This window comes from Hetaerina americana, unplaced genomic scaffold (assembly GCF_022747635.1).
Source record: "Hetaerina americana unplaced genomic scaffold, ioHetAmer1.1.p SCAF_2, whole genome shotgun sequence".
Classification (NCBI taxonomy): domain Eukaryota; kingdom Metazoa; phylum Arthropoda; class Insecta; order Odonata; family Calopterygidae; genus Hetaerina; species Hetaerina americana.
Genome location: NW_027286763.1, coordinates 55,499,812 through 55,526,409, shown reverse-complemented (window position 1 = coordinate 55,526,409; position 26,598 = coordinate 55,499,812). Strand labels below are relative to the sequence as shown.

At 33.8% G+C, this 26,598-nt stretch overlaps 1 protein-coding gene across 6 annotated transcripts in view; it reads left to right on the top strand.

Annotated features, from left to right (window-relative positions):
* The window catches only part of stau (double-stranded RNA-binding protein Staufen), a 94,594-nt gene extending 70,757 nt beyond the window's left edge, over positions 1-23,837 (top strand). For 5 of the 6 annotated variants that reach the window (XM_071584591.1, XM_071584595.1, XM_071584596.1 and 2 more), the window contains 7 exons: positions 3,487-3,636; positions 8,411-8,734; positions 10,594-10,774; positions 14,232-14,551; positions 15,973-16,071; positions 19,467-19,600; positions 22,576-23,837. In XM_071584591.1, coding sequence (XP_071440692.1) covers positions 3,487-3,636; positions 8,411-8,734; positions 10,594-10,774; positions 14,232-14,551; positions 15,973-16,071; positions 19,467-19,600; positions 22,576-22,660 — 1,293 coding nt within the window. In that variant the 3' untranslated portion in view covers positions 22,661-23,837. The remainder of the gene's footprint in view (positions 1-3,486; positions 3,637-8,410; positions 8,735-10,593; positions 10,775-14,231; positions 14,552-15,972; positions 16,072-19,466; positions 19,601-22,575) is intronic. The other variant, XM_071584592.1, reaches the window with a different exon arrangement.
* Positions 23,838-26,598: the final 2,761 nt, after the last annotated feature.

Below are 26,598 nucleotides of genomic sequence, written 5' to 3'. Positions count from 1 at the left end.
GTGGTGGCGGCCCGTATTTAGCATTTTTCCGTATTTATACTTTGTCATTGGACACTCCCTTGGTTTGACACATACTGTAGAGTATAAATATCTTAATCATTATTCTTAGAGCATTATTAATCACTGAACAAAAGTTTTAATAGAGGTATTTAATTTTTAACAAACTTATGTGGTGTATTAGGTTTTGTAGCCATACTATTTAAGCATGGACATGGTTTTCCCCAGACAGACTGATAACAGAAGTACGCATATTGTTCATTAACCGAATTATTTGTTTTTGAGACAGTTTTAAGAAGCAGAATATTTATATTGCCTTTCCTTAGGCTTGGTTGAATTATTTTATTTTTTTTAAAACCTGTCTAGCATAAAAACAAATGAAATATCAAGATTTTTAATATCAAAAGAGTTTAGCGTTTGCAATAGCTTTTATTTGGTGCTGCTTTCACATTTGCATCATATCTGGAGAAGCATTCTAAGTCTTACAAGAATGCTGCTCTTGATCCATACTGAAATTATTCCTTTACATTAAAGATTGTGAGTGAAATAAAATAATCCTAGCAGTTGAATGCCTAAACATACTCATAGCTGCATCATGTGCATTTTTTGCATGGGTCGAATATGCTTCATTCTGCTTAATTGAATGGAACTGTTTTTTTTGCCATTAGTTTTTAGATTTGAGTCAAGTATAATTTAAAAGGATATACTACCTTGATCAAAAAGTTCCCGGAATAACCACCGTGTGGCGCTCCCATCGTTCCGATTTGAGTTCTGTTTTTTTTGTTAAATTGGTACATCTGTTGTTGATATTCCCTTTAAATCTTAGTGTCATAACTTGACATTTGCAAAAGTTACGGTCGGTTTTCGGTATGTCCATCAGTGCTTCCTGCGATTTTTCCATTACTTCCTCTCGGCTGCTAAAACGCGTTCCCCGTAATGGTTTTTTAACTCGATTGAACAGAAAGAAGTCACAGGGAGCCAAATCAGGTGAATTCGGTGGCTGTTGGATGGTATTTGTTGCATTTTTCGTCAAAAAATTACGAATAATGATAGCACTGTGCGACGGTGCGTTATCATTGGTGCAAAATCCACGAGTTTTCTGCCCACATTTCTGGTCTCTTTCGGCGAATTGCTTCACGCAAACGTCTCATAACGCCCAAATAATACTCTTTGTTTACTGTCTGGCCTTCTGGCAAAAATTCATGATGCACTACACCGTTGTAATCCATGAAAACCGTCAGCATTGCCTTCTTTTTTGACTGAAAAAGACGTGGTTTTTTTGGTCTCGGCTCATTTGGTGAACGCCATTCACTTGCCTGATGTCTGGATTGCGTGTCGTACTCATAAACCCACGTCTCGTCTCCAGTAATGATCCTTTTGATGAATGTGGGATCGGATTCAGCCTCGCAAATCATGTCTTTTGCGACGTCAACACGGTCTCTTTTTTGCATGAAATTGAGGTCTTTTGGCACCAACTTTGCTGCTACACGACGGAAACCCAAATCATTAACCACAATGTCTTGGGCGGATCCATAGGCAATGTTCAAGTCCTCCGCTATTTCTCTGATGGTTAATTTGCGGTTATTGACCAACATTTCTTTTACTTTATCAATTTTTTCACCGACTTTCGATGTCGATGGTCTGCCACTGCGTTCATCATCTTCGATTGACTCACGACCACTTCTGAACCGCTCCTGCCACTGGTAAACGACCGTTTTTTTTAGAGAATCGTTGCCGAAACACTTTTCCAACATTTCCAACGTCCGTGCGCCACTAAATCCGTTTTGTACGCAAAATTTAATACAAGTTCGTTGTTGCAAATTTAAATCCATTTCTGCAATTGTAAAAAATCGCCAACACACACTGAGATAGATATACTCTTGGCTACGTAACTTTTGCAAATGTCAAGTTATGACACTAAGATTTAAAGGGAATATCAACAACAGATGTACCAATTTAACAAAAAAAACAGAACTCAAATCGGAACGATGGGAGCGCCACACGGTGGTTATTCCGGGAACTTTTTGATCAAGGTAGTATATTAGTCCTCAGTAAGATTAATGTGTAGAATGCGCAAAGTATTACTACGTGTAAATATGCATGGGTAATGAGTTTGTTTAGAAGTAGCAAAAGTTACCACCCTGAAAATGTATTTGTAATTATTCAAGTCATGTTCCAATTCACCTAAAGCCATTTTAAAAAGACTGAACATGACTTTTATTTTCTTGAAATTCTAGCAATGGAAATTCTAGCAATTAATGGAATTTCATACCACCATAATAATGCAAACATTTATGATGCATTCTTAAATATACGTAACAGGAGCAGGTGGGTGGCGGTAGTCCAGGGATAAAGCGTTGCACTACTGACTGGAGAGCCCGGGTTCGATTCCCAGGCAAGCCTCTCCGGGCACCTGCAGCTCCACCCAAGCTATGTGATTTTTGGGTCACCAGATATTCCTGGGAAACCATAACTGGCTCAGGGAAAGGAACTGGCCCCCCCACCCTGATGTGTGAATTTTCTCTTGCTGTTGGGCTTTGTACTGGGTGAACTCTTTATCATCACCGACCAAACCGATCTTCGGGTTGATTACTGTGTTTTTTTTATAAGTTACAGTTTTCACTCTTGGTCCACAGCTGGTGATTAAAAAAGTTTTTTTTTTCTAATAATCAGATCCATAGTAAAATTGTGTAGGCCTAGGTCAAAACCATATTGGAAGTACTATGTGTCATACTATAGACGTTTTAGGTCCTATCCATACATATCTCATTCATTATCTCAGTCTGGTAATTAGAGGTGAAAAAGTATTTTATTTTTATAACTCTTTAATCCCAGAGGGATGTTTTAGCCTTCCTATTTGTATACTCTCAATTTTTATCTTATACTTATCATAATTTTAATTGATATATTACCTTAATTTCTCCCATTTGTCTTCTTTTATTGAACAGCCTGTGAAATTTCTTTGCATGCAAAATGTGTGCTTGCTGTAAAAGATGTTTTTAATCTCTTACATACTGCACACATTATTGTTCGATGAATTGATATTGCTTTGATATGATCTGACTGTAAAAATAAATGTTAATATAATTAATTGCATTTAAATGTTTTGAGATGGATAATGCAAAAATAATTTTCGTTTGTTGAAGAAGTAATATCAATTGTAGGTCAGGTATTAAAGAAACTTGTAGTTCCACAAGTTTAAATGATCGCCGACCCAGCACTACACATTTTGCTATCATGATACTTATATTTATGCTACTGGTAGCGAAATGCATTGTTTTCTGTTTTTGACTGTTAAAGCTAATGGAAATTCAAAGTTCTAATTTTAATTATGGTTATCCATTATTTCCACCAAGTCACACCTGATTATATTAGGTTTATCCAACAGCAGGTGTTGTAAGACTGAAATATGTTACAGTATTGTTTGTTAACTTTACATTGGACTTGATTCAATTTATTTTTTTATGACTAATTTCATGCTCTTATCAGGAGCAGAAAGCAAAGGTTGACTATGGAGAGGACATCAATCCAATATCGCGGCTCATCCAGATACAGCAAGCAAAAAAAGAGCATGAACCAGTCTATACATTAATCGAAGAGAGAGGAGTCCCAAGGCATCGGAGGGAGTTTGTGATGGAGGTAAATCATGATTTGTTGTGCTTTAATTATAATTAATTATCGCAGAATGTTATTTCATTATGTATGACCATATATAGTGGGAGTTATACACCGGAAAACACTGCACTTGATGAAAAAAATGTACCACCTCTTACAGTTACCATTAATATTGATTTCATCTTCTGTGCTGTAATGTCAACCCTTTTGATTCAAGGGCTTCATCATGGGCTCTCTCATCATTGACTACAACCTTGATGTTGTGCATTCTGATAAACCCTAGGTCTGTACTGGTAGTAGCAATAATAATTACTCCTGGTAGGGTCATCCATACCAGATTGGTTGAATGGTAGGAGTCAGATGAGTGAGAGTCAGATCTGTGCAGTGTCTGTTCCTCAGTGAGGTGGCTGTAAGTTTGTCTAACCCTTAGTGAGGTGGCTATTTTAGTGATGATGCCACGTTAAAAACACTGTTGAGAAAGGCTTTAGCCAGCCATCTCATTTATTTATCCCAAGCAATCATGATCGATGAAAACAAATATAAGGGCTCCTGACAAACACAGAATTCAGCCCCTGGGAAGATGATATGATTGGACATGTCATTCCCAGCAGTGGGACATGCATTCTTTGGTCATCAACATGTGAAATCAACAGCAGTGGCTAAAAGGAAACTCCTAAGATGATAAAACCTAATAGAATTGACTCTTGGAATGTTAGGATGATGTTGAAGACGGTGAACTTAAAGAATAAGAATTGGGAGATGGAGAGAAGAAATGTAGATATTTTAGGGCTATTCAAGGTAAGATGGAAGGATATTGGGGATAACTGGAGTGATAGTTATATTGTAATATTCAGCTGATGGGAAGAGAGCCAGCAAGGGGTGGTCATAATTCTGAACAAAAAGGTAGGAAACGCATGGTGCACTGAGAGCAGATGAGTAATAGAATATTATTTGTAGTATAGTGAACTTAGTCATTATTTAGATCTACATGCTAACAAACAATTATAGGAAGAAAGAAATGAATGGTGTGTACAGTGCATTCGGGGAAATAATTTTGTGTGTTCCTGGAAGGCAGCATTGGATGAAGGAAGAGATGGGAGTGAGATAGGGGCCTAAATTTTAGGATTAAGGAATGGTGGTGTAATAATAATAATTGATTTATTTTTTTGGTGCAATATAGTCAGTCCCCTTATAAAAAATGTACTTGCAATCAATGAGATAGTAACAAAAGGAGACAGTGTAGGTGAAGATATTATTAATAATAGTTGTAAAATAACTAACAAAAGTTTCAAAAATCATATTTTAAACAGTGTTTTGTTATAATACCATGTAAAATGAGTCTTCAATTTCCAAGAAAAACTGCATATTTTGCAGGAATAATCTGTTAATATATTATATCTTAATATTTATTTTATTTATTATATCTTAATATTTGTTTTATCTATTAAATCTTAATATTTAATTTTCCATGAAATATGGATATATTGAATTTTATGAATGCAAAAACTTCGTAAAAGAGCAAGTTTCTCACAATTTAACATTCAAATTATATGTAATATTACCAATAAAGTTAAACAAAATATTTAATGTAAAAATTTAGACAAATGATAAACCGATGAAAAGCTAATTTCATTGTCGATGTCTAATTGAGCTATTTGTAATAATCTTCAGCTTCAGCCTTTGAGATTTACATGTGTTTCACCACAAATTGTCAAAGGGGACAAATGTTCTGTCAAACAGAAGAGAAGGGTAAATGTCAAGCTTTGAGCAAAGTCATGTAGTACTCCTCTTCACCAAAACTCAGTATCTTCATATGGGACTTCAAACAGACTTGGAAGCATTGTGATTGATGTCTCAAAAAAATGTGATAGAGGAGAGTGGACTTAGTGAAAAAATTTCAAGGTGTACTTCTCTTTTTGAGTAATCATACCTCCACCTTAAGGCGAAGAGTGAACCTTCAATGTTATTGTGGCTTCTCTGTCATTTACCTGCTTAATCGACTGAGCAAAATGTTAGGGAGGAAATAAAATGCTTGCCCCTTAATGGGAGGTTATATTAGTCTGGCAATTAACTCTCTCATCCTCACCTTGAGGGAGGAGCCCACCATGAATTAAGTTGATTGATCATTGTGTACAGAAAGTCTAAACAAATTCATATTAAATTTAGTGATCAAAGGTTAAGATACTGCTATCCATTTGTATTATATCTGATATTTTGTCACATTGACTTTAAACTACTTCTTTACATAGTAAAAAGTTGTATTTTGGAGATTTCTTGAGAAATTAGATGCATATACATAACTTTTCAATGTGCAAATGCTTAACTGCAGCAGCTTTGTCTGGGAAAGTTTTGGAATGAACATAATGCTTGTGAACCATGGCCCTAGATACTGGCTTTGAATCCCATTGAAGACATATTTAGATTTATTGTACTATAAACACACTCAAGTCCTATGCTTTTGGTCAGGAACTGCTCTTAACCTTAAATTGCAGGGTACAGTGGAACCTCATAAAACATGCATAACCCATTACGCGATCTTTCTCATAAAGCGAAACACTCATTTAGTAAAAAAGCTTTTTGCATATAAATTAATGTAAAATACAATAATGTGTTCCATGCAAAAAAAAATAAATTATGTACCAGATTTATTCAAAGAAAATGATGTATAAATTGTTTAGAATCGTGGATCATGTTCACCTTTTCTTCTATCGGGGAATGAAGCAACCGGGAATGTAAACTTGATTGGTAAATGCATAAAATAATCTATATAAATTGTTAATTATTTATGATGTGTACCAAATTCCTTTTTCCAAGAAAGCTTTCTAGAGGCATTTGTTTTTGCCAACGTTTCAAAATTTGGTAAAAATGCAACTCAGAATGATCGTTAAATAAATTTATGGCATGCATCGCCACTGTCTTATTTGGGTGACGCCTTGTACACATGGTACGAGGCAAAAGTTCTCATGTTGTCATTTAGCCTGCTTTTTTGGACTTAACCCTTGTTCATGGCTTGTGGAGTTTCTAAATGGCTGACAAGCAGGACCTTGATTTTTAAATCGCCGCTCACATTTATGGAAAATAGCAGCGTGAGTTGCCTTGTGGTTAGGCAATCCATTCTCTGCTGTTATGTGCAAAAAAGATTTGCTGTGGGAGGTAACCCTTAGAATCTAAGAGCTTTTTTTAAGTCACCAATGAAGTCCTGTACTGCATTTGACTTAGGGCTTGCTGCTCACTTATTTAACAAGTTACCCACAAAGGTAAAATATGTCAGTAGTTTAAAAAAGTATGAATGAAATCTTAATGTTTCTATTCTGTCCAGGAATACTACCTTGATCAAAAATTTCCCGGAATTTATTCAGAAAATTAAAAATACAAGTTTATTCATCTAAATCTATATTGTCCCCTTCAAAGTAATCCCCATCGACTGCAACACACTTATGCCAGCGCTTGATCCAATCCTCGAAACATTTTTTATATTCGGTTTTCGGTATGTCCATCAGTGCTTCCTGCGATTTTTCCATTACTTCCTCTCGGCTGCTAAAACGCATTCCCCGTAATGGTTTTTTAACTCGATTGAACAGAAAGAAGTCACAGGGAGCCAAATCAGGTGAATTCGGTGGCTGTTGGATGGTATTTGTTGCATTTTTCGTCAAAAAATTACGAATAATGATAGCACTGTGCGACGGTGCATTATCATGGTGCAAAATCCACGAGTTTTCTGCCCACATTTCTGGTCTCTTTCGGCGAATTGCTTCACGCAAACGTCTCATAATGCCCAAATAATACTCTTTGTTTACTGTCTGGCCTTCTGGCAAAAATTCATGATGCACTACACCGTTGTAATCCATGAAAACCGTCAGCATTGCCTTCTTTTTTGACTGAAAACGACGTGGTTTTTTTGGTCTCGGTTCATTTGGTGAACGCCATTCACTTGCCTGATGTCTGGATTGCGTGTCGTACTCATAAACCCACGTCTCGTCTCCAGTAATGATCCTTTTGATGAATGTGGGATCAGATTCAGCCTCGCAAATCATGTCTTTTGCGACATCAACACGGTCTCTTTTTTGCATGAAATTGAGGTCTTTTGGCACCAACTTTGCTGCTACACGACGGAAACCCAAATCATTAACCACAATGTCTTGGGCGGATCCATAGGCAATGTTCAAGTCCTCCGCTATTTCTCTGATGGTTAATTTGCGGTTATTGACCAACATTTCTTTTACTTTATCAATTTTTTCACCGACTTTCGATGTCGATGGTCTGCCACTGCGTTCATCATCTTCGATTGACTCACGACCACTTCTGAACCGCTCGTGCCACTGGTAAACGACCGTTTTTTTTAGAGAATCGTTGCCGAAACACTTTTCCAACATTTCCAACGTCCGTGCGCCACTAAATCCGTTTTTTACGCAAAATTTAATACAAGTTCGTTGTTGCAAATTTAAATCCATTTCTGAAATTGTAAAAAATCGCCAACACACACAGAGATAGATGTACTCTTGGCTACGTAACTTTTGCAAATGTCAAGTTATGACACTAAGATTTAAAGGGAATATCAACAACAGATGTACCAATTTAACAAAAAAAACAGAACTCAAATCGGAACGATGGGAGCTGCACACGGTGGTTATTCCGGGAACTTTTTGATCAAGGTAGTATATAAATTATCAAATTTCAGACAATTAACTGTAGATTAATTATGATGTAATATAGACTTTTGCATTGATATTTGGTTAAATCAGTAATAGTAATTATAAGAAAAAATTTTTTGAGGTAACTATTTTTTATTTTATCGTAGGTCTCTGTTGAGGATATGAGTTGTACTGGAACGGGTCCAAACAAGAAATTAGCAAAACGTGCTGCAGCTGAGGGTCTTCTGCGAATGTTAGGCTATGTTCGACCAAGTCTCCAGAATACATCAGCTTCAATAAATTCTTCCCCTTCTAAACCTTCTACGTCCTCATCGAATAACCTTACCTCTAATTCCATATCTGCTGGAATTAGAAATCCCTCCTCATCAACTGCCAGTTCTGCTACACCTCATCACTCATCATCTGTTTCCACCGCCATGTTGCATGCAGAAGTGAAAACAAAGGATGAGTTAGCCGATGGAAATAGAAAGGTCAGTGTCTACTCAAACTTCAACTTTATTTTTAAATGTGTCTGTTAACTTTTTGTGCTGCATCATGAATTTGTGCTACGAATTCCTACACCACTTCATTACTGCTGTGCATACCACTGAAGGGTGTTTCTTCCATCTTTTCATCCTTTGGTAGCCTAAGCATTTTCCAAGCCTTTATGTCAATATTCATCACATCATGAATCGCTCATCAAATTGGTTTATCATCCACAGATAGAATTAGCCAAGTCAAAGTAACACATAGAAGATGCCAAGGAATACACTAAGAAAATGTTACCATTAACCCTCTTAGTGCGGCGGGCCGATATATCGGCTTTCGTATCCCTGGCGAAAAGTGCGGCGGGCCGATATATCGGCTCTTGCGTAGGCTATTGTTTAAATCGTTGTAACTTATGGTTTTTTCTTTAATAATTTATGGTTTTTGTGCTATCGATAGGTTGAATTCCATAGAATTACATAACTAATTTTTTAATTTTTTATTAGCAATTTTAAATGCTTTTCAAAAAGTATAATTCTTACTATAATTTTTCGTTCAGTTTTGTACATGTCGGGAAGCTTAGCCTAATTGTTTGCTCGTTTTTTTCTGAGTGATCTTTCCACTATGAAAAGCCACTGAAAGGCTACTAATTAATCTGTGATCATCTGTAATCTCTTTAATGTGTTATGGTGTGGTGGTGTTGATATATAGCCGCTTATTCAGACTTTGTTGAGACGATGGAAATGAGAGCACTGCTTTGTAATCATTTTGGTTTCTCTTGCCATCCATCCTATCTAATCATTTGCGCCCTGTGTATTGGATTACATTGTTAGCAGTTCTCTGTGAGTTAGAACTTGGTTTTTTCCTGCCTTTAGATTGTATGCACATTGCTGCAGTCTCAAGGAAAGGGGAAAAGTCCCAATTTGACTCAGTGAGATCAGCCTTTTCAACAAAATCGAACTATGCAGAGGCTGACAAAAAAATTTGCAATTCACTGGTTTTTCTTTATTTATTTATAAAATTTTCTATATGTCTTTTAGATTCTTTATTATATTTAAGTATCGTAGTTTTATTGAAAAATGTTTTAAAAATAACATTAGTATTGTGTCTAAAAATCGAAATATTATTGCTAAAAAAATATTCTTCAAATTTATAATACTGTAATAATTACATTTATTTTTCAGATCATGTAAATGTATTATAACATTATTAAGGACAATATTTTATTTTAAAATAAAAAAACTGCATATGAATATCTAAACAAATAACTTCATAATGTTTTTTTTCCTAAGGTGATACATTTTCTTAAATTACCCTTCGCACTTCTCACTAGTACCCCTGGAATCCCCGCCGCAATAAGAGGGTTAAAATTTAAAAACACCTAATGACTGAATATGTGCATACATGTAATAAGCGTGCAGTGCTGGGTCAATAAATTTTATTGGGGGATATTTAGAGCCATTCTAAACCATGCTTCAAAATGTAGAGCATTCATTCTTCTTTTTCAAAGGCTCTATGGGTATCGTTAGCTTCCCTTTTAGCCAACAAATCATAGATTTTACATTCCAGAAAATCACCTTCAATCTCTATGTGCAAAATGATAACTTGATTTTGGGCATCATATGGGGGTCTTATTTAACATTTTGTTTTATTCTCTCATCAATATTAACCCTTAATTCACAGATTATGAATTCTTAAAAAATGTGCAGAGAAGTAGCAAAGTTCCTGAACCCATCAATACTGGTTGATTGTGTAGTTTATTGAAACATAATGTAATACTTTTCATTATATGATGATGTTTGGCACTTGTCATGTAGGAAAGACTGTGAAATGGATTGGAAATGGATATTGGTTAAATCTTCAGCAGGTTGCTTTCTTGGAAGATGGTGTTGATGGGGATGGAAGTGGAGTTAGTGGGGTCGGATCATCAGTCCTAGCCCTTGGAGGAAGTGGTGGTCGACAGCTGGTTCCTGGTCTTCTTCTTATTGGTGATAGCAATGTTAAGCCAAGTTTCAATCAAACATCAGCCAAAATTGGTCAAGGAAGTAAGTTAAATTTTTGTATTGTTCAGTACATTAATTGGGGTCTGATGTTAATGGGGCCACAGTCGTTGATGTTTGAGAATCACAGCTTTATGAGAGTCTTTCTAAAGAAGTATGAAATGCTTTTATTGGTATAACTCAATAATTATTCTGACGATTTGGATTTTTTTGGCCAGCAATCGGCAAATGTTGTGAACTCGACATAAACTTTCCATAAATCCTGAGACAGTGTAGAAAAAGTGTTTTGGCTTTTGGATTCATGCCTCAAAGTTGGTTTAGAAAAAAATAATGGAATCTCAAGAGTAATGTCAACATTTTTATCAGCCTTCAATGTACAAAAGTAGTTCCTTGAATAATGGGATTTGAGTCTGTTCACAGTTACATTGAAGTCCAAACCTTCTTTGTTCTTCTATTTTAGTTAACATAAGTAATAAACCAAGCATGTATTTATTTTCATTGTAGTTTGAAGTTTTTGTCTTTTTGAAAATGTCATCACTTACATTAAACATTTTTAAAGGTACCGCTGGAAATGTTCAAGCCAGAAAGCATTTTGTGGCTATAATTATATCTTTCATTAGTAAGGAATAGATATACAGTTAAACCTCGATTGTCCATGCTCATGGATGCTTGATGAAGTGCATATAATTGAAAAACACAGACAACCGATATATATGTGGAAAATATGGTCGTGGTATAAACGGATATATACATTAACAATTTTTTTTCATTCATTGTGATTAATGTGCAATGTTTAGCAATGGAAAGTACATTTTTTTGTATTTCAGCCATTTTCATAAGGATGGAATTATAGCTTTATGAGGAAACAAATTTTCATAAAATGAATAGCTGAACTTATTTTCTATTTAACTTTTCTGATTTAACTTATTTTCCTCAGCAAACCAATCACATAGCCAGGAAATAACAATGACTGGTGAAGGATGAGTATTGACAAATAATCCCTGTTATGTATCTATATTTGTGGTATGATACTGATTAAAATATTTCAGTGTAGATAGTTGATGACTTACTTGATGCATGGTAAAGCTTTGTATTTGCTTGTCTTAAAGGAAAATATGGACTTCTCAGAGCTAATGAGTATGAGAAAAACAATAATGGGAATGTACAGATGGTACAGAAATATTTAAATTAAAACATTAAATACTATTAAAAACTTTTTATTTTGTGAAATTATAAACTTGCAAGAAAACCCAGGCATTTCAAACTTGAATTTTTAAAAAAATATTTAAATGTTTCAAAGCATAAAGTTATCTTTAGAATTGTAATTTTATTAAAATTTTGAGGTGCTTGGGAAAGAGTGCCATAAATAATCCACTAAATGAATACTCCCTGCATGGATAATCAAGAGTTAACTTGACATTTATTCATGGGGTTAATCCTCTTTGCAATAATAAAAAAGTTCTCCAGTGACAAATATTAGAAAAATAAGATAATAAAGAACACTAGAGGAGAAGTGTAATAGGTGTATAAAAATTTAGTATTACTAACACAAAGAACTGTGGGAAGTGCTATGGCATTTTCAAGGACAGTTTTATGCTATGGCAGTTATTTTTAACTTATGCTGATATTAATCAAAAATGCAGAAATTTCATCATGTAAAAAACCTAGACAGGGATTAAAATCGAGAGACCTCTGATGTCCAGCAGAGTGGTTGGCCAGTTAAACTACCAAGGCATCCTCTTACACTGTAAGGGCCTTGAAGGGACAAGATATGACAAATGTTTTGCTCATACAATTTCAGAAAGTAATTTTAATTGCGTGTTGCATCACAGTCCACAAGGTGGTTCACAATGTTTAGAAACTTGTTTTTTTTCCTATGACAAATTCAAATTATTTTGGGGCATTCCACATCAGTAACTTTAATTTACTTCCTATAAGGTGCAACAAAGTAGTAGTGAGTAGTACCAATACCACACTAAGACCACACAAGGAACTCCTTAGCCACTGTATATAAATTGGAAAAGTAGAAAATTTGATATTGCAATATTTATTAGGATAATTTATAGATTCTGCCTTCAAAGTATAACTTGGATTTGCTACATAAATCAATCTTACAGCAAGTACTTGTGCATGAAATCCCTCATCTTATCCTTGTGCTTGAAGTGTACAGTTAATACTAAATTACATACTTACAAGTTAAATTAATCTTCCAATTTAGCTCATTTTATTTCATTATATCCTCTCATTTTAATATTGATGCATAAAGTTTATATGAAAATAGAATTATTGATAGAATAATCTAGTGGATGCTGGTAAAACTGCAAAAAATGGACTTGAATATAGAGAACTTAAGATGAAGTTGAATATTCACCTATCAAATTTGAGTATAGTATGAAAAATGGCCTCTTCAACCAATAACATGGGACACTGGATTTCAAAAAATATTGCTATGTTGTGTATGTTGATGAGTATGCTAGTTTTCAGTTCTGTTGCTGTTTTGTTGTATAGGTTTAGTTCTCAGATCCAATAGTTTTTGTGAATTGAGAGTTATTGAGCTATAACAAGTTGCAGTGCTAAAATATTGTGATCATCTTCAAACAATTAATAACTTTTTTAGAAGTTAGATGTACTATGTTTGAGAGGTTTCACGCCTGCAAAATTACATGCAATCTTCTTGATTTTCATAAGTTTAAAATTTTACACATGATTGTACAAAGTTTATTGATACACATGTATGACCTGATAAATGTTTTATAATATCTTTTATAAATATAGTTAAGAGTAATTTATTTCCTATGATTTTATAGCCTTGTTGTGATGAGAAGGTAAGAAAATAGAGGAAAAGTAATGCATGATATTTTTGAGATTCATAACAAATTGGTATGTAAAGATATTCTGTTATCAAAAGTATGTTTGGAAGTGAAAATTGTTATTTTTTCTAATTTCAATAAGCTCTAGAGTGATTCAGTTACATAGATGTGCATTACATTAAATTTTGTACTTGAATCAAGGGGCACAGTCCAAAAGTAGTGGGGTTTTCAATGTGCTAATAAGCAAATAAAATCCTCATCCAGCTTTTTACCCAGCATTTCTTCACATTGTAAAAAATCTTCTAGTGTAACTATAACGAAGGAGCTTTATAATTCCTATTTCTCACAACACTATTTATAATAGATCATTAGCTCTTTTTAGAACTTCAACTCGTAGTATGACTAATAATGAAAAATTGTGGACCACAGTTTTACATAAGAAATTCAATTTTTTTGTATCTCAATAAGACATAGATATATATATTAATAGCAAACATGGTGTGATACTTTGTTCTGATAAAATTTCGTAGAATCTCCACTGTTAATAATATGATCTTTTATGAAGTTTTAGTGTTTGGAAACCAATGTGATGTCAATATTGGGTCTAGAACTATTGTTTTTCAATATGATTTCACTCCCATGTTCTAATGCCAAGAACTGAATTACATTTACATTACACCTGTTTTTTTCAGATGTGGGGGCGAGAAGTGTGCAGTCTTCCTCTGGAGGAAGAATTGCCAATCTCCAGACAACAGCCACAATAGCAAAAGAGCTCTTAAGAGGTGGTACATCACCCACTGCTGAGGCTCTTCTCAAGTCTGGAGCTTATCACCATCGCCCTTCCCCAACTCAGTCACCCCCAATCCTCACCGAGTCAAAAGGAGGCCTTGAACATAGAGCCAAAACTAGGCAACAGGAAAATAATGCTTCTCCAGTTGTGCGGCCAAAAGATCAACTAATGTATTTGGCGCAACTACTGAACTTCCAAGTTCAATTTTCTGACTTTCCTAAAGTGAGATGGAGTTTTAAAAGTTAACACATTGACATTAATTCATTATTATGCAGAATCATTCTCATTTGCCTTGAAACAAAATGCAAATTCATTACAGTGAAACCTTGCATAGCGAGCATAATTTGCTCTGAATTCTTTGTCATACAGTGAAACACCCATTAAGCAAGTATGGTGAGATTTTAAATGAAAATTATAATGAGAAAAACATCTCGCCTGAATCTGTTGAATATATGAAAATTATATAAACTGTTAAGGTTTGTGAATCATCAAAATAATATGTTTACTCTTAACGATACATTCCTAATTATTTTTTCCTAGAAAGCTATTTAGAGACATTTGTTTTTGCTGATACTTCAGAATTTTACGTAAATACCCCAGGTCTTATTAGGGTGATGCTTGGCATTGTTCAATGAAACAGAGAATGAATGGCCATCTTGTCAATGCCTCTTCATGCTGAGGATACCGGCTCTCCTCTTAAACTTCTTGAATCACCCACCATGACTTCCCTTAATTCTTCTTCCTCGGCCATTGGTGTTCCTGACATCTTGCTATTGAGATCAACTAATATCACGTTCACCTTCTCACAAATGATATTCTCATTAATAGCATCACCTTGCAAATGCTTTTCGTTTATCCACATGAAAAGCAAACTGTTAATATCTAATATCTTCTAGAATAAATAACCATTGTGAAGATATTATTCACTCTCTTTGAAGCATCTATATCCTTGTTTTTGAGGATAGTGCGATTCATTGATGACAATCAATTGATTGTATGCTGGATCAGCCACACCCACTCCTTGTTTTTAATTTTCAATGATTTTGCTTTTTATCTCTATGGTTATTTTTATTCTCTTATGGCTGTCTTCTTGCCCCCATTTCTTCAGGGACATTTCTAAAACTATGCACAAAATATTATTAAACTATGAGAAAGTATTGCAAATCAAGTGTCTGAACCGAAGTTTGGAAAAATGTGTCATCACTAGCGACACCAAGGTTTTAGTAGGATGAGTGTTAAACATAAACTGAAGGAGCATGCATGCAATCATTTTGAGCATTCCCCTCATCACTCATTATGTGAAACATCGATCATTAAGAGAGTCATTTTTTAAAATACATTTTGCTTGTTATGTAAAATTCTCACTCTGCGAGGTGCTCATCAAGCAAGGTTTCGCTGTAATAACAATATTTTTTCTAACTTTAGAATCATTTGATCTGGCATAATAACTCTTTCAGCTATTATTTACTTAATTAGGATGTGACAACATCTTTGGGACATAAAATCTGGGCTAATTTCTTGAATAGTTTTTCATTCATGAAATTATCAATGTATAAATTAGATTAAGTTATAAGAGTTTTCTTAATTTAGCTCACATAATTATTAAATTATTGCAAATATGTATTCTTAAATCTTTTGAACAGGGCAACCACAGTGAGTTTCTTAGTCTTGTTTCTTTGTCAACTGATCCACCCCAAGTTTGTCATGGAGCAGGAAAAACGACAGATGCATCGCATGATCAGGTAACTAAATAAGTATTATAATTACTTAATTGATAGGGAAATTATAGTACACTTTATATTTTGTATGTTTTTTATTCTAAGGTTCTCAAATGTTATGAATGAGTTTAACCCCTTCCGTAGAGCAGAAAGTATTGCTTTTATAATAAAATTTATCTTTGCAATTTTCACAGAAATACATGCTTTGAGGCCCATGAGCAAGTTTTGATCTATATATTATTTTCCAAATAATGCCTGTATGTTTGTGTTAGGTTTTTGTCTGCATGATAGCTCAAAACATCAACTTGATCAGCAAAACATTTTTATATTTAACATAATTACTGAGGGTATATGAAATGATAACATTGTGGCCTACATCCATCTACATTTGCAATCTTTTTTTCTACAAGTACCTGTGATGCCACCACAGAAATCCATTTTAAAAAAAGCAGGAGCTCTGAGCAAAATTTTTTCACAATATTGTTGCCTAAAAAAACCATTTAAATAGAGTGGGAGATCTGAAGACAATTTTTATAACAAATACATCTCCAAATCAACATATGAGCTATTGTGTAGATGTACTGAAGATGCATATAGTAGAATGGTGCACCTGATTCATTTAGAACCAAATGATAACACTCGCTGGCCAGTGAAAGGAAAATGCTCTCATAGTTTGCTCATCATAAGGGAAAGAGACTCATTAAAACATTCAAGTAACATAAAGGTTGCAAGTGACTCTACACTGTTTTAAGGCCTCTTGCATTAATACAAAATTGTATGTGTGTAAGTGGTTATTGGCATAGTTGGTACCCTGAGTTGTAACTGCAATGCAAAAACTTTGAGTAAACAATGCATTTATGTTATTTTTCTTCTTTTTTAATGTCAATAAAATATGGAATTAATTTCACATTTTTTGAATTCACAGGAAGAATAGTGTATTTATTTTGCCATGTTATTACAAGCCCTCAGCGAAACCAAATATGTGAATTCAAATTTGGCTGAGAAAAGTTGATAAAGTATTATTGGTTGCTTTCTAGCTATGTACATTCAAATGAATGCCATTAGTGATATTATAGTAATTTCAACCCTCTGAGATTGCCACCTTGATGATCAAGAATATGTTCAAGACATTTAGTAAATATTTCTCACTGCATTTAAAATAGTATTTATTATTCAATAAACAATTCATTTGTGAAGCAAAATTCACCTGAAGTAACTTTAATCATTTTTTCCCATTTCATTCAAACTATAAACATTTCTCAGTGAGTGAGCTCCCCGATAAAAGACCTTTGTGATTATTTTACTGTGAGTAAATTATTAACGAAACTTATATCAGCAATTCCTGAGTATTAATGTAATACAACACTGACTTCGGGAGTTTAAATTTATTTAAGTCAAAAGTTGCTTTGGTAGAGGCAGAGAAATACAGCAAAAATCTTGTGGCATATTTCATGCAGTACCCTGTAAAATTCAATCACTTATGTTAACGTAAGCAAACAATTTAATACCCCTGATGAATGCACTTAATTCTATTCAAGATACATAACCAGTCTGTGTGTAAACCAGTCTATCCACATGGTATTTCTAACTCCACTGTAAATACTTTGTCATCAAAATTTTGCAATCGCCCTGTCATATGCTCAAAAATACACTATTGCACTCCTACTCTAATGTACTCACATGCATCTTCTTTTACACTTTTACACACATTCACTTTCTTGCTGGAATATCAATAACACCATAGCAATTCACCCATGATGTCAATGACTGAAGAAATAGAAGGTTGTGATGAGCATTTGCCCTGCCGTCAATATTGCATTATCACATTGTTGTCTATACCTTATGTTCTTAGCTAGCTTTTGCCAAATGATGTTATAACTGGCAGAATCTCCACTGAAGGCCCTTTTGCCTTGAAGAAGTGCAACCATGTTTTTTTCCCAATTTCTCATTCAATGTTCTAGTATATCATAACTTAATCCCATATTGAAATTTATTATTTCGCCAACATCTTTGTTAACTTGTAGTTATTGACTTTCCATTAAATCTGGGAACATTTGGTATTAAATCATTGTAGGAACTATATGCAAATGATCATTGAGCAAAGTCATTAGCTGCTGAAAAATATGTTTGCAAGAAGTAAACAGGATCTAGCAAGTATGCTAGCTAGTACCTGATGGCCTTGAATGGCAAGCAAACAAACAAAACATGCCCTCCCCTCCTCCATTCTAACCGTTTGATATAAGGGCCCAGGAGACAGAGGAGAGGTCGACTAATGTACACTGGGGACTTTGGAGGAGGGCAGAGAGAGTTAAAGAGGAATTTTAACTTCCTCATTTTTTCGTGACGATGTCTATGAAAAAAGTATGTTAGTTCACTGATTTATGCAGAGCAAATTGCTTGTTGTCTTATACTTCCTCTGCAAAATCAAGGGCATGAGTAAGCTTAATGAAGTTATGGGATACTGATATCATTTGCTGAAAATCTCATGATACCAAGGAACTCAAGGCACAATTGGTTCCAAAAATTATTCATGCTTGTTTTTTAACTTATTCCCAGGTGCTGTGATATGTTTAGTGTATTGATATGATGTATCTAACCAGGTATATTTATGTAAATTAGATTTTTGTTGTACTGGTGTTGAAAAACTACTGAAGCAAAAGGGAATCTTCTTGGACAGTGGCCACATATGTAAGTGCAGATTTACGCAAGCAATGGCTTTCTCAACTTGAGGGCTACCTGCACAGAAATAAATCTATGTGAACAATTTGAAATAATGATAAGGAAAAAGTTATGTGGAAAACTGTGAATTTGTCTCTATCTATAGTTCCCAATAATTTAGGGGGAAATTGGATGAAGGAAAACAATGTATTCCATTAATTATTGATAGGAGATCCTAATTACATGGAGATTATAGTGAGGGATTGTCATTATAGTGGCAGCATCGTCACACAATCATGCCAATGATTGTTGTTATTTGTTTTTCTGATGACTAGAGGAGTTAAATTTGGGGTGGGTTTCACTGTAAAAAGATCTCATGATGTGATCACATTTCTTGGTTATCAAATCTTGCATTTACTCTTGAGCCCTACTGTTCATCATTGGTAAGAAAACCCTATTGAATTTTCTCTTAATTTTCTATGGAATTTCCTTTTCTGAAAATTTTCATTTGGAATTTATTTTTAGCTGTTGAGTTCTATTCAAAATGCAATTTTATTACCAGGTTTATGATTAAATGTTATTTTATCCAGCACTTTTATATCTTAAGGTAAAAGGAGTCAGGCTTGTGAATTACCTGCTTTTTATACCAATGGGTTAATTAATCAGATCATGGACTTGAAGTGTAAAGGGAGATTTATATGTTTATAATTATGTAGCATAATGTCACATTTATAAATTTGATAACAACAATTTCTTCAAAGGCTGCATTAACAGCTCTCCGAGCCCTCTCAGAACTTGGTTTGGATTCAGTGACCTCAGCTGGGAATTCTCTGAAGAAAGAAGTTAGTGTTTCCTCTAAAGGCTCCTTGAGTAATCCAATTGGAACTACTGACGGGTGAGCATTTTTCTGCACATTTGCTTTTTGAAATGAGACTGGAAGCTTCTTGACTTCTTAAGTGATACAGAACTTTACTTAAGTGGTGTAATATTTAGTAGCATCTGGTCCAATCATCTTTCTGTACAGAGCACCCGTTTCTACCTTCCTTTTTAAACTCTTGAGTATCCTCCCTGCATCTTTCGCCATATTTCTTTTGCCACATTAGTTTCTTGCCTCAGTTTATTATTTATTTATTTGAATTACCTGATTCCATGTTCACATAATTCCCTTACCTTCTCGTGCCTGTTTATCTATTAGCTCACCTGTAATCCATGGTTTTCTTGCCCTCTCCCTTTTTTGAAACTTTCCCTTCTATTTTCTACTGCCATGTGGAACCCCTTCCTCTCTGTTCTAATTATACCTTCAACATTCCATTTCCTCATCCATGTTCCCTGTTTTCTCTTGATTTTGGCATTACACTTCATCAATTCTATGTATGCTCTGAATCTATATTCACTCCTGGAAAACTGTGTCAACTGTTCTTAAATCTGTCTCTAACCATAATGTAGTCTAAATGATATCTTTTGGAATCCCTGGGAATTTCCCATGTATACCTATTATGGTGTTTAAACCAAGAGTTCATTATTATTAAACCCTATCTCCTTCAGAACACTACTGCTTTCTCTCCATGGTCATCCCTCATTCCTAACCTGTTATGCTGTACCTCATTAACATATTTTCCTTCACCTACTGCCAATTTTCAATCCCCCATCATTATCAAATGTTTCATTCTGGGAACGTCCACAATTATTTCCTCCAATTGATCCAGGTCATTTTGAATAAACATGTTTCTAAGTAGTATCAAGAAATAGTCTATTATATTGTGGTACTATTGAATGATATAGGTGAGCTATCTAATATCTATCTAATAAATATTGATGTTAAAGGAGAAATGTGTTCCTAAGCTTATATGTAAATATAGGCTTCCTATAATAGGTAAATAAAATAGTCAAATATATAGTAGGGGGTTTTGCCAAGGAAGAAAAAATTATACTTTTATAATACTAAGCAGTTCTTTGTTTAAAGAACTTCTTTCCAAATATGTTTAATAATACTATTAACATTATCAGAATTTGGTATTTTAATGCCAGTCTTTAGTCAACCCCTTTACAGTACTACGTGGAATTGTCTAGCACTAAAAAAAGGTCAATTGATGTGTATATCAACATTGTTGAAACTCTGCCCATGAGAATTATTGATGAAGATGGTCAATGCTGAGATGTTTCTCCCCATATATTCTTCATTTCAAATGGAGCTGAATGTAAGAAATTTTGGAATATTTTGTAAAAGTTTTTGCGGTTTTATAAAACAAAATTTGATGATAGTAAGAAAAAATGTTCATTCAATAAACTTCTCTTTGACCTTTCAACTGGGTTCATATGAACCACATTTCAAATTTAATTTTGCAAAAGAAATGAACCCTGAAATTCTAAAAAATGATTTTTATATGTATTTCTTATTGAAATTGATGTGAATAACCAGAAGTCTAACTTATGACTTAAGGTTTGCAAAAATATGTGTGAAGTGGGAAATTATCTGTGAAGTGGGGACATTTAATTATATTCAGTTTGAAAGTCATTCAACTTGGGTCTTGGGAAAAAGTGGGTGTTGTATGAAAATGTTGAAATTTAGCTTTTTTATCTTTTGATAAACAATATGTTCAGTTCTTAATTCAACCAGTGATAATCTTTTGTAATAAAATTTTGTATATGTCAGTTAACTTGTCATGATCAAGCCTAGACCTTAAATCTAAGTTAATGCTCCTTTCATGTTTAAAAATATCCTACTGACAATGGTCACTGGGCAACTGAAAGACTAATATTTGAGTATTTTATTTAAATCTGTGATGCCATTTGAGCAAAATTGGGGAGTAACTTACAAAGCATTATAATACTAGCTATAAATTGTCTGAGTAACTGGGTTCTCACCACAGTCATTAGCATAAGTAGACGAACAGTTTTGCTGGTGAAACTGATGTGTATTCGGATGAGTAATCACATTAAGAGCCCAGAGATCAAGATAAAACATTTTTTTATCAGAATAAACTTATTATTAAACTTAATACATTGAAAGATAATTTGTCCGATTATTGTAGATCCTCATAAGAATGATTTAATGCTGGTACCAAAGGTGTGAGGAGAGAGAGTATGAAAAGACTTAAATGTCAGTAAGGCACTTCTACTTCATTTAAGGAAATAAACCATCATGGCAAATCTAGTTTAAGTGATGTCTTAGTTTAAAAAATACTTGGATCCATGTTAGGCAGTGAACCTATGAAAACTCAGGAAAATGTATGAAATCATGCAAATATAAGGAAAGTTAATGCTGGTTTATGTTTCGATTATCCTAGGTTATCAACCAGTGGTTTGCTTTGTAGCAGCCCTTCTCAGCTATTCTACATGCTGAAAATGTCTTCAAGTCTTTATAGTTCTTTGCTCTGGCATCTGCCATCACTTGATTTTTATAATTCATCACAGTAGTTCATATCTTCCACGGTTTCCTCCATTATGGTCTTCAATTTTATGTTATGCCTAAGACTGTCCTCTAATTAGTCACTCTCTTCATGTCCTTTTGTTTTCTATTGACTTCTTCGCCCCGTTTGTCAAAGTTATTCTTTAATTAATGAATTAGTCTATTTTATTCTTCAATTGTTAACATTACATTTTGATTCCTCATAATATTATTTTCCCATTTGCCATTGTTCATTTCTTATTTGTATGTTCAGCAATAATTGCTCCTCTCTTAGCTTTAGAAAAACTACTCAAAATAAGCTTTTATGCAAGGTTTCATTATGTCCAGCGAATTTGATTCATCATTGTATTTACTGCTCTGCAGTATAAAAGTATCATCTAAAAATGTATTACTCTCAGTGTTTTAAAATTCATATATTTAAATTAGTTTCTTTTTTTTTCATGATCTGCTAATGCATGAAGTGTCCACATGCCTGCACAGTCAACTGGTCGGCAATCTCAGACTGCTGTCATTGTTGCCAGTGATGGTGTGGCCCTGGGAAAGTAAAAGTAGTTGTGTAAACATGTTACCATTGAATTTTTCCTCACCTCTCACATTACCATTTGCATCGTTCTATAAGTTTTGAAGTTGAAGCTGTACTATTTTCAACAGGTAAAAGCTTCACTTTGTTCCCACTTGGTTGTTAAACAAGCATGTGACTGAGTGATTTATTGTTGTGGCTACTATTTCAAAATTTCTATTCAAAGGTGTGACTTTCACCAGTTAATTCTGTAAATGAGGTGGTATCATTGAAGCAATGGCTACCTCATATTTAAATATTTTATTTTGTATTGAAGATTTCTTTGACTTTTTGAAAATGATTTAATTGATTGATGTGATTCTTTTGGATTTATTTGTGAAATAGTGTCATATTTTTTTAAAGCTTGAATTTTAATGAAATCTTTTGATAGAGGCATTGTCCTACCTTTTTGTATGTTAAATAATGTTGCTCCCTTCTTGTTGTCTCCTTCATTTTCTTCACAATATTGATGGGCCATATAATAAACCTTCATGAGCGTATATCTTTGTAAAATCTTCAAACAATATTGAAATTTGCAATTTCTTTTCCAACACTTGGAGAAAATTCTAGCAGCTGTGAATTCCTTGTTTTGTATCTGTCGTAGATTCTGTGTAATGTGATTATATAATATTAGTTTATTGTATGTCATTCTTTTTGTTTAGAGTAAATGCCAATTGGCTGAGATATTTCAATAAAAAGGAGAAGAAGGATATAAGGGAACTGTCATTGTTCACATTCAAAGTTTGGCATTTTTGAGAAAAATAATTTTCAGCTAATCTTTAATTCTGCAATATCTCATTTGCAAAATATGGTTGAAAAGTTTGGAAATTATCATTACTCTAAGTATATATATGTATGTAAAATGTTCAAAATCATACAAAGGCTAAGGCAGTGCATATGAATTTACAAAACAAAATAGTTACAGACCAAGAAAGAATCAGGAAGGGAAAATTTGAGTATTCTCCTTTTTTCTGGAATTTTTAAATGGCTGATGGTAAACAATCACACTAAGAGTGTCAGTCAATATTATGTTGCTGAGAAAGTGATGCTGAAGGAGTATCACTGAATCTGTTGTCCTATTTTATGTTGGAAATTGTATGGGAATTTTGCAATAAGGCCAGATTTTCAAATATAAGCAAACTTTTAATTTGTCTTTACACTGTATACTTTTTGCAGTATTTGTGTTTATTTAACCATAATACATTCCCTATGACCAAGTTGTCTGACCTGTATTAACTATACGTTTGACAACTTATATCATCTGAAAATATATGAACGAGTTGTCAAAGCACGCAGTTGTGTACTTTCTACAATGGAGGAAAACTCATCTTCAGAGTTTTAATGCTATATCCTTGAGATGAAGGGAAGTATTCAAATAGTAATGGAAGGTATGAGTTCTAGATGCAATTAAATGTAATCTGGTCATCTATTCTGGCTGGATCTTTATAACAATGGCTCCTAATTGAAGCATAAGTAAAACTTAATGGAATTCACCAAATATACATCGCTGAAATAATTTACCAACAAGATATTTTTTTTAGATATCCACCACAGAGTCTTACAAGATTTAACTTTTCACTCATTTAAAATTTACTTAATTATGGGAATGTTGTATTTTGTTGGTATCCTTTGTATATAACATATTCATGCACCTCAATTAGGAAATGTTAGCCTTGCACTTTCTGTTGATGTACTTTTTTTATGCGCAAGGGCTCTAAAATTCTCATTGGTACATACTTGCATGGGAAAATAATAAGAGGAAATGGATATATTATTTGAAAATCTTGAGGCCAATTAACCGTGAAATATTTTTATGGCGTTATAATTCTACTCATTCATCACGTCTATATAACTGTATTCATTGTTGGTTATGAAGAAAGGACAGCAGACTCAATTCTGCTTTCTTTACACAAAGAAGTATGGAGGTTGCATACTAATATTTCAATTAAGGAATTTGCTAGGTGAAGTAATTATTTTATTGAAAAATCATACTTTTCCACTGAACAATTTTATAAAATTAAACAGTTTCCACTTTATTAATGCATTATCAGATGATTGAAATATCACCAAATAGGTTATAGAAATGTTGTACAGTAAATTATTCTTTGGAAAAGTGTAGTTGTTCAATAAAAACTCATTTCAACTTCATTCAGTTCTTATTTTAAGAATAATGTTGGATAAATTAGCTCTTAGGAGATTAAAATTGTTATTAAATAGTTATTTTTTCTTGAAGGAATGACTAGTAATTATTTGGCTTATTTTTGTGATTTGTATGGTCACCTTCAGTCAATTTACAATAATGGTGGCCAATGATGGCATGAAAGTGGACAGGATTGCTGAATAGAGGAACATTTTGAAGGGTAAGTGTGAGTCTTGTTCAGTGATTTATTTTGGTTTGGGGGAGTCCCAAGTTTAGGATGCTTCCTCATTCCATCTTATTCTCTGTAGTGCCTTGCCTAATTGTTCCAAGTGCAGGTGAATTCAAGGTCCAGACCCAATTATATGCTCGTTTAGGTGAAACATCTCATTATTTTTGTTGAATATATCTTCAATCTCTTGCTGACAAAAATTCATTTTAACCTGAAATATCTTTTGCAGAGTTCATGCCATTAATCAAAGCTGCTCAAAATAAGTTGTATTTTGCGGACACATAGGCAGATATGAACCAGCTCCCTCATTTTGTTGTAGGAGGTGATCCACTCTTCAACTCGCCCCTTCCATTCACTCATTTTTCTATGGTTTTACTGCTTGTGCATGTCTCTCCTCTGAGTAAGTATTACCTCCCAAAATACCTGAGATGGACTAGACTACCTGTGTAGTAGAAAGTGTCATTCAGTTGCCTGCAAATGGACTGTAATGATTTTAATCTCTTGTTTAAGAAATACTACTTGACATTGCACAGTTTACTTGATTTGCAGTGATATCCATGGGCAGTTGGTATTTTAAGTGTTTTTATTTGAATTAGAATTAAATTAACTTTTATTCATTTGTGGATGCTTTGATATTCATCAATTATTCACCCTCGTGATTAAAAGATTTTGATTATTGCTTTGGAATAAGTTGAGTAACAAAAATGAGAGAAAGGTAAATTTTGCTATGAAGGTCTACATGTACACCATTTCTTATTCTTTGAAAATCGTAATGGGTGGATAGAGGCAAACATGATTACTGCTTGAACTGTTCATTAAACCAGTGGAATATCTTTGTAGCAACTCTTTTGAACATTATCATGGCTTTGACGCTAATTATTTTACTGGAAACTACATTTTGGGTGAATGAAGAACTCTTCAGATATACTAGAATTGAAAACTCTTGAAGTATATCAGATCGTAAACATGAAAGGGGCAATGAGAAATATCAATTCAATTGTTTAGCATGGGTAATTTTGATTCCAATTCAGTGCATGTGCATTTTTATGAATTTCAAAAGAATGGTGGAAAATTTGATGCAAACTCCAAAGTGCTTACGCTGTGTGCTTATTTGAGTTTTCAGAAGTATCCATCAGCCAAGCCTTGAAACTACCAGACTTTAGTGTTCATGAAAGTTCCTGTAGACGCAACATTTATTTAGTACAAAATCTTTAGGTAAAATCCCATAGCTACTGCAATGTGTAGCTGAAATGTATTTAGTATTTCCTTCGTAACTTCACTTTTATCAAAAGAAAAATGCCTTAAACTTCAAAAATGCATCCATTTCAGTTGAAAGCATATGCCAAAAAAGACTGGTGGTCTAAACTTACAGGATTGCTTTTAATGATCATTAATGTATGTGCAAACATTCCAGGAAAAAACCTGAGTCTTGCCTTTCTTACGGGGGAAAAATAAGTATGATGATAGCCACTGAAAAATAGAGACTTTTTCAGTGGTAATTTCATAAAATGTAAACTCCATTTAAATTGTTATGGGGTAGCGGTAGTCTAGAGGGT